Source organism: Protomyctophum bolini (assembly GCF_963924005.1).
Source record: "Protomyctophum bolini genome assembly, chromosome: 18".
NCBI classification, from domain to species: Eukaryota; Metazoa; Chordata; class Actinopteri; order Myctophiformes; family Myctophidae; genus Protomyctophum; species Protomyctophum bolini.
Genome location: NC_137879.1, coordinates 12,110,324 through 12,126,011, shown reverse-complemented (window position 1 = coordinate 12,126,011; position 15,688 = coordinate 12,110,324). Strand labels below are relative to the sequence as shown.

General features: G+C 41.0%; 1 protein-coding gene across 1 annotated transcript; it reads right to left on the bottom strand.

The window, feature by feature from the left end:
• Positions 1 to 2,835: 2,835 nt before the first annotated feature.
• On the bottom strand, positions 2,836 to 15,152 carry oxld1 (oxidoreductase-like domain containing 1). The gene is made up of 2 exons (XM_080788481.1): positions 14,952 to 15,152; positions 2,836 to 4,558 (listed from the first exon to the last, which is right to left on the bottom strand). The coding sequence occupies exons 1-2, from the start codon at positions 15,003 to 15,005 to the stop codon at positions 4,187 to 4,189; spliced, it is 426 nt and encodes a 141-aa protein (XP_080644607.1). The 5' UTR covers positions 15,006 to 15,152; the 3' UTR covers positions 2,836 to 4,186.
• Between the last annotated feature and the right edge of the window lie 536 nt (positions 15,153 to 15,688).

Genomic DNA, 15,688 nt, shown 5'->3' with positions numbered 1-15,688 from the left:
TAGTTTTTCACGAAAAACACAAGGCCATAGACGTCATCACAAATGTGATGAGGTCAGCACATTTGGGCACATTTGGGCAAGTGTCTATGGCCGTTTTTAGCCCAAGGAGTGTTTTTCATGCAAAAATGTCCCTAAAAATGGCCATAGCCATCATCACAAATGTGATGAAGTCAGCACATTTGGGCATATTTGGGAAAGTGGCTATGGCCAACTAGGGGTCAAACTAGGGGGTTTTCATGATTCTGAATCCATTCCAAGCATCAGTTTTGCACAAAAAACACTCCTTGGGCTTAAAAAGGCCATAGACGTCATCACAAATGTGATGAGGTCAGCACATTTGGGCACATTTGGGCAAGTGTCTATGGCCGTTTTTAGCCCAAGGAGTGTTTTTCGTGCAAAGCAAATGCTTGGAATGGATTCAGAATGATGAACACATCCTAGTTTGACACGTCACATGCTATTTAAAGCATAATGAAATTTAGAACACTTCCATATATTGGCTGTTGATGGTACCCCAACTTTCAGCAGCTGTCTCAAATTCCCATAGGGTGGTTGAATATAAACCAATATGGGATATGTTAGTAGACACCTTTACAAACACATTGGTGAAGAAAATTCTTGGTAAGAAATGTATTCCCAGATTTGACTGGCAATACTGATAATATTCCCTGACTATATTCAGTGATGTGAAATAACAACAACAACAACTTTAAGGTATAGCACATGGTGTATAGCTATACACCAATAGTTATTTGGATAGGTATGTCAGGTTCACTGTCATGTCATTTAGTAGTTTGGATTGGTAAGCATTGAAGTAGCAAAGGTTTTAAACATAATTATGGTTTTCACTAGGGATGTCCCGGTACACTTTTTTTGTTTTCCGATCCGATACAACAATTTCTGTATTAGCCGATAGCGATACCAAATACCGATAACAGAGAATAATATTTATAATTTAGCCATCTAGCTATATATCTCGTGTTGTGTTAATAGCAGACTTCTGACTCAAATGTGCAATTGCAGTTTGGGCAACTCAAAAACAAACTCCACATGCCCCAACATTTTATTTACCCTGTGTCGGATCGGTGGTTAGACTGGCATATTCACCAATACCGATATGACCCGATATATATTTAATATAATTATATTAAATAGGAATACTTTGTAAAACATAGCACCGGACAGTGAGTGGGGAGATGGCTACCAGCAGAAACTATACCTCGGTTAATTCTAGGAACCACCTCAGTTAATTCTAGGAACCACCTCGGGTAATTCTAGGAACCACCTGTAGAACAACGCAAGCTTATTCAGTGATGTGAACAACTTTAAGGTATAGCACATGGTGTATAGTTATACACCAATAGTTATTTGGATAATTCTTGAAACCACCTCGGTTAATTCTTGAAACCACCTCTGGTAATTCTTGTCCATTGATTCTGAAAATAAAACTGAACTGATCTGTCTGGTCATGCTGATTCCCTCTAAGCCAGATGGCATCATGTGCCCAGGTGAGGTGACGAGGTCTTTGCAAGGTATTAATGAGGGACGAATATAGGGCAGTGGGTGTGGTTTTCTGGTTCCACTGAAAGATCTGTCATTCATTTTTCCCATAGAGATTTACAAGAATCATAAAACCTTTGATTCTGTGAAAATAATTAAAATAAAACTGCTGAAGGGGTATTTATTAAACGTATCTTATACAATTAAATTATTGGATGGCTTGATTCTAGGCTTAAAAGCTTCATGGGAAAAATGAATGGCCTATTTCTCAGTGGAACCAGAAAACCACGCCCACTGCTATGCCTAACAAGACAACTACTGTATGAGGAATAGAACCAAGCCAAAATATAGTATTACATTACTATTACTATTACAGTATTGACTGTTTGGTCGGTTAGTGGTATATTAAAAGATATTAACAATTACGTAAACGGTCAAGTTGTGTTCAAGGCAGGTCTGACTGATTATGGTGCTGTAGCTTCAATGCAGTTCCACTAACAATGGAACATTACAAGTTATGAACATTTTCAAATTCCTTCACTTGGGTGACATGTAGAGCTCTGGGAGATAGGCTTAATTGTTAATCAAGAACGTAATGTGTGACGCGCTACAAGCAGCTGCATGGGCACTTATAATCTCACTAAACCATTAGTGTTCTAACATTGCTAACAAAAAGTCAAGTAAATTGTGCCTCCAATACCTGCACAGCAGAAACACTGCAACACTGTCTGTCTGGTCTCTGCTCTATATGTAGTGTCTTGAGACAACTTGTTGTGATTTTGCACTTCAATGTCATTTTAAACATAAACCAGTTTATTACACAACTGTCCCCTGATAAAATATGAAATTGATTCTTAAGGTGATTGAACATAATTATTCAAAATCAACCACGGAATCATTCAAATATCTAATGGCATTACTATTCCTTAAAAGGAACCCTGGCTAATAAGACAAATATATGCTTTAAAACATTATACTATAACTCAAATTAAATGATGTCCATGTGTGGTCCAGCCCTATGGAATATATGGAATGCACGTGCTAATATAAAGTATTAGTATAAAGTACTTAGGAAGTATTACGTTCTTTTTTATTAGCATATGCATCCCATATAGGGCTAGACCATATGGGCATATGACATCATCAACTTGTGCCCGGAGGCCGGAGCAGTTACTATTGAGTGAAATATTCTCTATTTACGAAAGAAATAAAATACTTAAGGTGTTTTTATTTTAGTTGTAGAGGGCAAGTATAATATTTTAAGGCATATTTGATTAGCCAGGGATCCTTTAAAAAGGGCATTAGCATAATTTCATAAACAAGCACAACGGTGCATTTATTTATTTTATAAATAAATGTTTATTCATAACTTAGAGATACTGAAGTCTTTTTATGGTCATTCGTCATCCAGTCATGATCATCTCACACAATAAATAAATAAATAAATACATTGAGTGAATGAAAAGGTCCCTAAACTGACAACTAGGGCACTTTTCAAGTGGAACTGAAAGAAAGTAAATTAATTTTGGCACTGTCAGCGTGATTTAAAACTAAAACTCAGTATTTCTGTAGGCTAGTTTTTATATTTTCTTCCTAACATCATGGGTCTCAAATATCAACAACAAGCTTTAAAACAATTACCAGCCAATCTTATATTTTAAATAAAAAAAATGGTTAATATGATGCAAAATAGATGCCAAGTTGGTTGGCCAAATAGTCATACCTACTTAGTTACCACGGACAATATTGTCTGTACAATTTAGGCATTTAGCAGAATTGTACAATTTAGGCATTTAGCAGACGCTCTTGATCCAGAGCGACTGTAAATCAATATTATCTACTGAGGTATCGGTGTGTTCAAACCTAACCATGACAAAGTCAAACGTGCATGACATATTAATGCCCTTGACAAGTTTGTCAAAAAACAATGACATCCACATTGGAGCCAGTGTAAAAAAAGTGCATACGCAATGTCAGAAGGTAAAACTGTCAACCCTAATTCCATAAAACACAATTCACTCCCATTCATATAAGCCACAACTAAATGTGTAGGTTACTGATTCATCAATTAATTTAAAAAAATCGAGGTCGACACATATGCGATCTCATTTCTAAATTTGAGCAAGAATTCGTACATTAGTTGGCTGTCCAATTCATTTTAGTTAGGCTCATGCTTTTGCTACAAGAGAGACTTTATCAGCCAACCGTTCCCGGGATCGCATCGGGACTGATTAAAGTGTACTCAGAATACGGATCGCTGCAATGTGAAAGCATCCACTACAGTTGAATGAAGTGTACTCGGATACGGATCGCTGCAATGTGAAAGCATCCACTACAGTTGAATGAAGTGTACTCGGATGCAGAAGAATCAAGGCCAATGTGAATCATGGCCAGCGGGGACCAGGCAACCGTATTCGGGAACAGTTCAAATCGGAATCAGTGTGAATCAGTAAGAGAGGTTTAAGTCTAGCACTTTGATGTCGTCTGTTTCTTTAAAGCCACAGTAGTTGGCTCCAGGTGCCACATTCTTTATGTACTGTAGTAATGTTCAGCAACTACAGACTATAAAGACAATAAATATTTTCATGGAATAAACTAAAGAGAATTGTGAGAATCATGATCTCAATTCTTGTGGAGGAAAATCGAGATTCACATTTGAGCAAGAATCGTGCAGCACTAGTGCATGTCATGGTTTCTTCAGCAGTCTGATCTCCATCTTGAGGTAGGCTTTGAGGTTCTCATCCTGGACGTTCTCCTCGATGGCAGCGAGCGCCTTGTCCCCCCCGTCGTGGTAGTATGCCAGGAGCTGCTCCGCGTGCGTGATCCAGACACAGTTGTGACAGCCGCTCATGCAGCAGTGTGTGGGGGATGGCGGGGGTCCCTTGTCCGGTGACCAACTGGACTGGACCAACTTGTTGGGTTCAGAAGAATCAACGTTCTTGGTAGGGGCGTTTTGTGCCGGAGGAACGGCTTTATCCGGTCCTGTATAGATAGTCCCACTGCTGTGTAAGCCTCTTCGCCATGACTGTTGAGAGCAGCAACAGAACCGTTGCCTCATCTGTGGAAATGAAAAAAGGAAGAAAAAATAAGAATAATGCTTCAGTTACTGTAGTTAGCAGTTACAGTATGTTATGTCTTACCTTGACATTGGGGATACAAGCACAGTAATACACATGGACCAGGGACAGTCACATACATTATTTCTCTCTCTAATGGCACAATTTGAGTGGCAAAAGAAAGACTGCAACCTTCCTAGTCCGAACCCAGAGCAACCCAAATGCCAAGTAAAAAACAACAACAACCACAACTGTTGTATTATAGTGTTCTGATACTTGGTACTGTGTTCGGATATGTACTTGTATGTATGGTGTACTGCCTGCCTGAATGGTAACATAAGAGTGGAGCTGTGTTAGAGCTGAAGGCCGAGCTGCTGGCAGGCAATGATTGTGATGTCTAGTCTGTGACGTCATTAGGACATGAAGTATCCAAGATATATATGCTTCTGTAAGTGGAATAAACCTGGTGAACGTTTTGATGTGACCAAGTCTCGTGTCATGTTAATCTTCTCCCGGGCCGGCCTGTCTGTCTGTCCGCCGCCGAACCATGGAAATGCCAACCGGGTCGTCACACACCAGAACCAGACGAGGGTCCAATACGTAGAAGACAGTTTATCATAACAAATGGTGTCAGTTAAGTGGGACCAGATGCAGGAGGTGAGTCACTTCATATTTTACTCTTCATCTAGAGAAAAAGTGCCTCTCCTCTTGCCTGGTAACATGTAGGTTATGATGCAGGGTTTACCTTAGTTAAACCTTGTCTTTTTTTTTCGTTCCCACAAGATTACATGCTTCCAAATTTCATTGGTATAGACCCTAAGTGGTAATTTAACATTTAGGAGACTTATACAGTTTTTTTTTTTTTTTTTTAGTGACGTGACAGAGTTAAGAGATAAGACTGTTTGGGTTCAAGCAGCAATATGGTTAGAGTCCATATATAAGCCTAATGAGGTTCATTAGCAAAAGACTGCGTAGTTAGATACGCGCAGCAATATGGTTAGAGTCCATATTTAGTCTGACGTTTGGTACGCCAGCAGAGATTATTACACTTTCCTTGTAGAGGTCAGTGGCCTCAGTGATGCATCGCAGCTGAGGTTATAAGCCGGATGAATAGCCTACTTTGTCCGCACAACAGCTGTGAGTATACGCTGCAGTCTGTTGTTTTTATAAATCTGTTAGATGTTGTCTAACAGGGTACGTCTGTGAGATAAGCGTACTAAGCCTGTGGTGTGTTTCCCACAGCAAACTTTAGTTACACTCTGGTCATAGTCAAAAGTCACTGCTAGATTTAGCTACCAATTTCAAGGTAGCAGAGATAAGGGCTGGTGTGTGAACAGACATCGTTTGAGCATTCCATGTGGTTGTCAATTCTTTTGTGTTTTGTGTTTTGTGTCTTGTCGCAAATGGACAGTCAAAGTTAAGCTACCCCCAGAAAGAGGGGTGGACATGTGCAAGTAACGTGACGTTGTGTTTCCGTGTCACGCTTTAAGAATACACAGTAGTTGCTACATTCATCCAAATATGCCAAGGAAATGGGCATATAAGAGTGGTTTAACGTGTTATCCCTGGGGTTTTCATATAACACTGGCATGCTGCTGAGCTACACTCTGTGTATTGAGTTGAATGTTAAGCGATTACAAAGTTAAAACAACCCCTAACCTAAGGGGGCTGATGGATTGAATAAGTGAAATATTAATCAGTATTCAGTGAGACAAAGGCGCATTTCTGTTTCATTTCACTTAAATGAGTGTGCAAAATAGCCGATCTACCAGTGCTATAAATAGCCAAAAACGGAGTGTTAAGAAAGGTCTCCAGCCTATTAATCAGAAGGCAGCAGAAGCTGCTATATATATATTGGTGTTTATATAAATCAAATATAAGCGCTGGAGAATCAAGTGTAAAATGTACCTTGTATGGCAGAAATATAGTAATCTAATGTTTGATTAGTGTAAAGTGTCTATTTAGCCTGCCCTGTGAGCTGGAAAAGTCATTACACCAAAACGCACTCGAAAGAAAAGGAAGGCCTTAAAGTATGGACCAGAAGCGCATATAAAGTTCTGAGAAAGCTGTAAGCGTTTTGGTTGGTAGAGCCCGTTAGAGACACGGGTCATCTTTTCTGTTCAACATCGTGCCATGGACGGGAGAGCGCTGAGGCGTACCCATGGTAGCCTGTTGATACTTTTCCCCAGCACACTCAGGCCTTATCAGAAGAAGAGAGAAGCTATCTCTTTTCTCACTGGAAAAACTTCCCCCACAGTCAGAGAGAATCACTCCCTCACGAATCCAAGGTAATAGCAACAGGACGGGAGAGCGCAGAGGCTTGCGTAACCATGGCAACTTGGTGATTTCTTTCACCAGCACACAGGCCTTATCAGAAGAGGAGAAGCTATCTCTTTTCTCACTGGGCCAAGGGAGGAAAGCCGAAAGAGCAGTGTTGTGAACTTGTTTATAAACCTCCCCCACAGCAGTCAGCTAGTAAGAATCACTCCCTCACGAAGCCCAAGGTCAATAAGTAGCTCTCAGTATGAGAGCTAATAATCACTGAAAAAGCAAATATAGGCCTGGTATGATTTGGCACATGTATTGTGCGTATAATTAAATAATATAATAATAAAAGGATATCCTTAAAATAAGGATTAGATGTGCTATAAAGTTTTTTTTGAGGAAAAGTTTGCAACTCAGTATGCACGCTGTAGCATAGAAGCGGAGACATAGAACTCATCTTTTCTGTTCCGCACCTCGGGCGCTCAAGATGGCTTGCCATGGTAACTTGTCGAGACCTTATCAGCAGAGACAAGCACTCTCTGACCCACAGTTGAGAAGAGAAATTCTCAATGGGCCAAGAGAAAAGCCGGGAGAGCGTTGGCGCAGATAACTTCCCCACACAGCAAAAGAGTCCCTTCACGGAGTGTGTTATCTCTTATCTCATTAAGCCAAGGTCATATACATGTATGCTCAGAGAGGAATAGACCCTTCATTATGCCAAGTTAGGAGACTGAATGGAATTCAGTCAAGATATTAAATGGGACAAATGAAAACATATTATAGCCATAAACATAATGCCATGACATTTAGGAGCATAAGGAACAACGTGGTGATGAGACATTGACCACTGGACATAAGTGAAGTAAACAAATAAACTAAGTGTATTTATCTGGAGTGAAATAGATCTGCAGTGAAAGTTAAATAAAGTTGGACTGGTAGTTCTTGTGACTTGACAGAGTTTGGAAGAAGACTGCGTTGTGTTTGACGCAGCAATATATAATGTATAGCACAGCAGCTGAAAGTTGTCCCTGCTGTGTTTGGTTCATTTAATCTGTTAGATGTTTCTAACGGGGTACGTCTGTAATACAGGGATATTCACAGAGTGCGTACTAAGCCTGTGGTGTGTTTTCTCACAGCAAACAGTTACACTCTGATCATTTGTATTACAAAGTCACGGTAGATAGAACATATTAGGGACCCAACTGAGGTATCAGTAGAGAACTAAAAATAACAGATCTACAAGCTCGATAATGGCCGTAACATATTAGGGACCCAACTGAGGTATCAGTAGAGAACTAAAAATAACAGATCTACAAGCTCGATAATGGCCGTAACATATTAGGGACCCAACTGAGGTATCAGTAGAGAACTAAAAATAACAGATCTACAAGCTCGATAATGGCCATAGGGCCTCGTTCACTAAGTGTCATAGCTCAAAATTGGCCAGGTTAAGTACATTTACTTCAAGTTTAAGTAGTATGTATCAAGAAATGTAAGCTAATACAGGAAGGAAAATTAGTAATTATTCCGTTATAATGCAGTAATTGGTGGAGTTCCAGTCAAAATACAATCATTAGACAGCTTTTTAGGTTGCACCAAATCCATGATCCCAAATTTAGAGTCCCAATTATGGAGGGGGGGTGTGTTGAATATGAATCAGACAGGCCTGAAACAGATATAGGTATTTTATCAAACTAGTAAGTGCCATAATGGAAATGACTCAGGTAGGACAGGATATTTTAAGCGAGTCAGCCTGGGAGGCCAGGTCAGATTCAAGATGTGTCAGCCTGAGGTCAGTTCATATTGTAGGTGCAGTCAGGAGGCACCATATGTGTGTAGTTTTCTCATACAACTACACACACACACACACACACACACACACACACACACACACACACACACACACACACACACACACACTAAAAGGAAGTATAAGATTAGTCAACATTTATATTCAAAAACATTTTGGTAAAACTGCCACATTCAAAAGAAAGCCTAAGGGGTGTTAAAGAATGTTTGGCCTTCCCATTTTTTGTCACATCTAAAAGCTGAATCGTCATCTGCCCACCCAGCCAGCACTCACCCAGCCGAAGGGGGGGTGAACTTCAACCAGAAAGACAAGTAGGGAGGGGGATTGGGCTCCCCTGAACCTAGTTGTCAACAGGGGACGGTGGAATCGTGAGGTTCCGAGGGCACGTTAAAGATTTTCTATAGTGCTGGGGAGAGCTACTGAAGGCCTCCGTGTCTGATGAAGGGTGAGTACACCCTACCGTGGTATCCTCTAGTCAGCGCACTCGTCGGCAGTAACTCGCAGGCGATGCGTGGTACGTGGGCGACAGCCCACACCTAGCAGAGGGTTCGTACGAGACGGCCTCTGTGAATAGGCAAGGCCAGTGAAAACGGTCAAAGTTCGAATAACCCATAGCTACGTGGGCTTCGGATCAGACCGTCGGGTTCCTCCTGGGTTTCTAACCGTCACTACGGGATCAAGGAGCTCGCTATCGACTGCGTCTCTGGCCGGTGGGGTCACAATGGAATTAAGTCCAAGCCAGTTGCTTGAAAGATAGAACTGGTGGCTTCCGTGCTCCGCTCAATGTACAGTCAAGCCGTTGTTAGCCGAAAGCGAATGAGTTAGTAGGCGAGCAGCGCTCTTTGTGATCGGCTGCCTTTGAAAAGAAGGGGCCGGGAAGCAAGGAGGCTTGAGTTCTCTGTCCAGGGTTGCCTGGGGGGAGACCTCAGGCGGAAAGGGGTCCAGCCCTGGACAGCGCCCTTCATCAGGGAAGTCCGAAGGACCTAAGTGACAATGACTTTTTGTCCTAAGAGTGGATGCCGAGAGACATTTTGTGGAGTTTTACCACTGAACATTTGTTTTTGCACTGAACTTTGGGGTTTTTGCATCTCACTTCTGCATGTCACTTCCATCACGTGACTACAGGAAGTGTTGTGTCGGGGGGACACATTGATGTCATGCGTTTTGTGTGTTGAGACCACACTAAATTGAACAATGAACATTTGGGGTTTTTGCATCTCACTTCTGCATGTCACTTCCATCACGTGACTACAGGAAGTGTTGGGGTCATATCTACAGCAACAGCGGAGTACGATGTGGAATGGGAATCCTAAATATTTATTTTACCAGTTTTATGATGGAATTAGGCAAAGTGTGGCAAGTTATTTTTCACATTTAGAGGTGGAACAGCTCAGGGGCACATACTAATGTGCACACACGCACACACGCACGCACACAGAAAGATAGACAACAGGGTGTGTTTGGTCTAGGAAGAAGTGCCTGTTCAAAGGGAGGTACGCGCGTACGTGTGTGCATCAGGGTAGATTTGACATTTTTTGGTTGTATTTAAAGGTCAATAAGCCAAGTATTTCATGACGTAAAGATATAGTGCTAATTCATCCTTTAGCCAAAAAAATGTTGGTGCAATTTATAAGCTCAGCTGTAATCCATTTGGAAGGGAACTCCAATAATAAAATAAAATATAAAACCAATACTGTATAGATCCTAGGCCCAGTCAATAGTGAATTACAAGTAAGTGTGTCTCATTGGGTTAGACCAACTTTAGTCCTATAAAGTCCGGATAAGTAAGGGCAAATGTGGAGACTAGGGAGAATAGAAAAGTTTAAAATAATAACCACAGTGTATTAAATTAGTACAGGACTACAGCACATACACCCTATATAACATATACCGGTAGGTCCCATTCAGTAGATACACCTGTGAAGGAGCGGATATATGCTCACGAATAAATCGATCTTGAGACAGACGATTTTGTTTTGGTGTTTTGGGACAATGTTATGGTAAGGTTAGACAAAATAGGTGTGTAAGCGTTTGTGTAGTAAGATAGTCAGTGCACTAATCTAGTCAACAGGCCTGAAATAATTTGTATTAAACATTAAGTGTGGTTAGGAAAAAAACCCAAGTCGAGTTTATTAATTACTAAGTTCAAGTTGTTAGGGTAACCCCAGAAACGATGCTCAGCAGAGTAGGCTGTAGAGTAGGCTGAACGGGCGCTTCTTGTCAACCTACAACATGGACGCATGTTTTGTGGGAGGAGTGAGAGAAGGGTGCGTATTCGGTTCAAATAAATAAAGGATTTAAATGAAGTGTGATTCAGCATAGAAAAGGCCAAATTATGAAAGGTCCGTCAAGCTATAAAGGACCAGGGAAAGAATATGGTCAAAAGAGTTGGAGGTATGGACTGGTGTGTGTGAATTGTTCATTAGATATTTTAGGGGGGTCCACCATGTGTAGTCCTTAAGAGTGGACTGTCTAACCCTAAGCTAACCCTAATATATTTCTATTTCCACAGACACACACAGGAATGCAGTCATGATGAACCAGGACCTGAGTCTGCTGAATAACTATCATTCATGTTTTTATGTCCCCAACCCGCCGGTTGTATGAAATGTGTCTGGTTAATTGTGTTTCAAGAGGGCAAATACAAATTTTATTTGCATGTGCAAGGGCAAATGGTCTGAAAGAATTAACAAATTAACCCATAACAATTGAGTGTCTGTGCTTGGTGTCTTGTTGTGGTAAAGCAAGGCCCTGTTAGCTTATCTTGTTTTGAGAACACAGAGAGCTCTGTAGAAATTGTTTTACACAGAGCAGGTGGCCCACATGGAGTGGAGGTGCAGGAAAGCACCAGTGTCAGGGGTCATTCATGTAAGTATAGACACGTCACATGCTCAAAAATACACATTTAGAAATTTTAATTGTATTATTATTCCCCTTGGATGGGTGATTGATTGATTGACGGAATATTGATGAAGTAAAATCAATATAGTATAAGGATGGGATATGAAGCTCCCACGCACACACACACAGTATGCGTGTGTATCTTTGTTCTGTTTGGGGGGGGGGGAACCCAGTGCTTTTCAGTTTTGTCCACAGGAGACGGACAGCAGACGGGAAAATACAGAAATTGAGTGGGTTTCCGGCCCCAGGACTGGTGTATCACCAGGTCCAGAAGGCCTAAGCGTTCAGCCGGGGAAGGGAGATCGCCTCGGGCATAGAACACGACCAAGGGTCTGACAGAAGGGCCTGCGCACGGCCTACAGCAGGGCCAGACCACGGCCTACAGCAGGACCATCACATCGCCACTACGGCCTACAGCAGACCAGCATGACGGTACTGCAGACCCCCGGTAGGTCTGCAAGAGGGCCAGACCAGCCACCGGACGCAGGCCGCGTCCTGCAAGGGTCTGCATCTGACAGGTCACACGTCGGCAGGCCAGGAGGGTCTGTGTCGGCCTAGACCGCAGTGACGCAAGTGTGCCATTTGAACAACGTCCTATGACCATTTTCCAGGTCTTGAACTCATGAAGGAAATAGGAAATAGTCACATTGTGACGAAGACCTATTTTGCTCAGACAATATGAGACAAGCATGGATACTGATCCTGGATCAGAATGAGCGCGAGATTTGTTTGCGCGCGATGTTTATGGAGTAAGCGGGATGCTATATCATCAACAATGCACGGCCAGGTCTATATGACGCAGGCTGGTGCGGACAAGTCCATATGCATCGGCGCACTATCTGATGGATGCGGTACGGGACAATTGCGCGCGGTCGCCAAAATGGAGAACTGTTGCCTGGGCTCTGTGCGAACTGTTGCTTGGGCTCTGTGCCATATCGGTTCCAGTAAGTCTTGAACATTTTCTGTTGAGTAAGCCAGTTCGGGAACATTTTGGGAGTAGGTTCTTGGACGGTTGGAACCTTTTCGGGAGTAGGTTCTTGGACGGTTGGAACCTTTTCAGTTTTGTCATGCGATGGTTCTTGGACGGAGTTCCTGGACGATTGGAACATATGTTCTAACATTTTCTTTTTATTAGATTAATGACTGGTTTCTTGTGTCTCAATGTCAAATATGTGTTTATTTGCTGTCATTACACACTGTCCCTATACATGACACCCACACATTCCCCTGTAGGAAAGAGGGCCTCCAGAGATACGGGAGGCAGGCATACTGCAAGTGTGGAGTGGTATAAAAGAGTGGTTAGATGTAGGGGCAATGGTCAGTTATAAATGTCAGAGATGGTTGCCTTGGTCCAGTCCAGGTAAAGACAGGCTGTACTTCCGTCCCAGACAGATCAACAACATGTGCTAGATAAGATGTACTGAAGAACAGATCAGAAGAGGCTGATCTTGGAGTGTTGAATTAGACACAAAGTAATGTTGCTAAGTGTTAAGTGATCAGGGATCTGAAGATGATATTAAGTGTATATTTTAATGTACCCTTTCCTATCCCCACGTGTATATGTTGTATATTATATAGTATATATTATATATTGTATTTATTGTTGATTTCTCCTCCTCTTTTCTTTCTGTGTTTCCTATTTATCTCTCTCTCTCTCTCTCTACACCTATGTCTGTGTTTCAAGTGTACAATCAGGTGGCGTGCGCGTGCTTGCTCAGAGATTGATCAATGATTATTGATTAAGCAAAGAGATCACATTAAATGACGAGAGGCTGGATACAATTTCCCTGGCGGAGTCCAGGTTTTTCGGTATCCATGCGTGATTGTACACTTTTCCGCATTATAAATACAGTATCAGATGACGTTGTCCTTATAGGACAAAAGAGTGGGCTGTTGTATTATAGTGTTCTGATACTTGGTACTGTGTTCGGATATGTACTTGTATGTATGGTGTACTGCCTGCCTGAATGGTAACATAAGAGTGGAGCTGTGTTAGAGCTGAAGGCCGAGCTGCTGGCAGGCAATGATTGTGATGTCTAGTCTGTGACGTCATTAGGACATGAAGTATCCAAGATATATATGCTTCTGTAAGTGGAATAAACCTGGTGAACGTTTTGATGTGACCAAGTCTCGTGTCATGTTAATCTTCTCCCGGGCCGGCCTGTCTGTCTGTCCGCCGCCGAACCATGGAAATGCCAACCGGGTCGTCACACACCAGAACCAGACGAGGGTCCAATACGTAGAAGACAGTTTATCATAACAACAACCATAGCCGCAAACATAATAACATAACATTGATATAATGCTGTCTGGCATCGAATAGCATGCTTGCAGAAGTTGTGGCTAAACTACCAAAACAACGAACACAAGCAATAGAGGGTATACGGATGCATATTGCATAAAGTGACTGGCAAATCGAGTTTAACGTCGTTTAACGTTGTTTAATGTAATCAGATAGGACTTTTCTGTTTGGAACTTTGGATGTATGGGCTGTCAAGGTCAGAAAGTAGTTAGTAGGCATTGCCGCATAATTTACGGGTATGATGATGTCACACGCATAGCCTTTACAGTGGGATTATATATTATAATACTGAGGTTTTTCATTCAACTGTTCTCATCATAGAGCATTTACTAATAAATGCCCTTTACTACTTACTTACAGTCTAATAAATATATCTGATAAAATGCATTTCGTCCTGGCAAGGAACCAGGCAGGCAAAGCTTGATAATGTGTAGCTCTGGTTCAGGAGTGTAGTTGTGTGTGTGATCTCACTGAGTGTGAGTGAGAATGATACACAACATGGGGTTTATGGTGTTAAATTGGCTATTTTCCACCAAAATGTAAAAATAAAACGTAATGTATTTGGGAAATGTTTTTAAGTAAAGTTTAAACTATGTATGATTAAAACATGCTTAAACATTTCCTCATTAACTATAGTTAACTATAGACGGTCTATATATAGACGTTTAAACAGCCGCTAATCAACGTCTAATCTAAGAATAGACGTCAAAAAAAAAACTTCTTTTTTAGCCGTTTTTATCCCATTCTTAGACGCACGTCAAATAGCCGGCTATTGCTCAGTGGGTAAGATCTATAATATTTATACAATTACTACAAATTGACATGACTTAATATACATATACTTTACATTACTTGCCAATTTTACATTGAAGTGCCCAAATGTCCCAGCTGTATCCATGAAATCATGTATCAGTATACTATATGAATTGTATTTTACCATAAAGAAATCAGCAATGTGCCCATATTGCTGTCTAATAGCTATGAAATAAAATAAAAAGCGTTTCAGAATGTAGAATTCCTCATCAATGTCATGACATTGATGAGGAATTCTAAATTCTGATTGATCTTGGCTTGCTGTGAATGTTGTTAGCTTAGCTACTATAGCTACTGTACCAACCTTTTGTAAAGACAACGACGCTCTCACGGTCTTTGCACCCAAGTGCAACATCATAACAGTCTGCTATCTTGTAAGCGATTTCATTTTCTATAGTGATAATAGATAAAATATTTACTCAGGGCTTTTTTTCAGCCAGTAGTCGGTTATAACTTATATCATTGAGTTAGCTGTTGTGCTCCTCCTCTAGGTAGTAGGTCCTCCATATTTCTTACTCAACTACGTAATTTGCGTAGTAACGTACGTAGTATGAGTGTCTTTGACAGTGGATCTCAATGGATTGGTCCTAAAATACAAAATAGCTGGCCTGCAGTGCCACTCTGTGGCCAATGCAAGGTATAACAACTGGAATGGCATGAAATACTGCAATGCAAACTGAACAATGTTGTCAGATGAAATGTGATGACATATAATTATCTTTAGTTCTTTATAATGACGAATTGTATTACATTACTTGGTAAAAAAAAACCAACATGTCTTAAGATAGTACATGTCAGGCGGAGTATTTACACCATCGTACATCTGAGCTATTTGTTTTATTCACTTCACTGTCAAAGAGGACAGTTTCACATACAGACAAAAACAGTGTGATCAATTAAATCAAAAGTTGTCAATGATATTAAATTCAAATTAACTTTATTCGCATGTGAAAACATCCGTTTACATTGACAAAGTAAGTGGGAAAATATAATTAAAAAATAAACATAGTTCACAAAAGACGGGCTGTAATTTTTATGTGA

Bases quoted from the DNA above. Each gene is read 5' to 3' on its own strand.
- oxld1 (XM_080788481.1), bottom strand. From the start codon at position 15,005: ATGATGTTGCACTTGGGTGCAAAGACCGTGAGAGCGTCGTTGTCTTTA. The intron at 4,559-14,951 runs GTTGGTACAGTA...TCATTTCCACAG, and splicing joins CGTCGTTGTCTTTACAAAAG to ATGAGGCAACGGTTCTGTTG.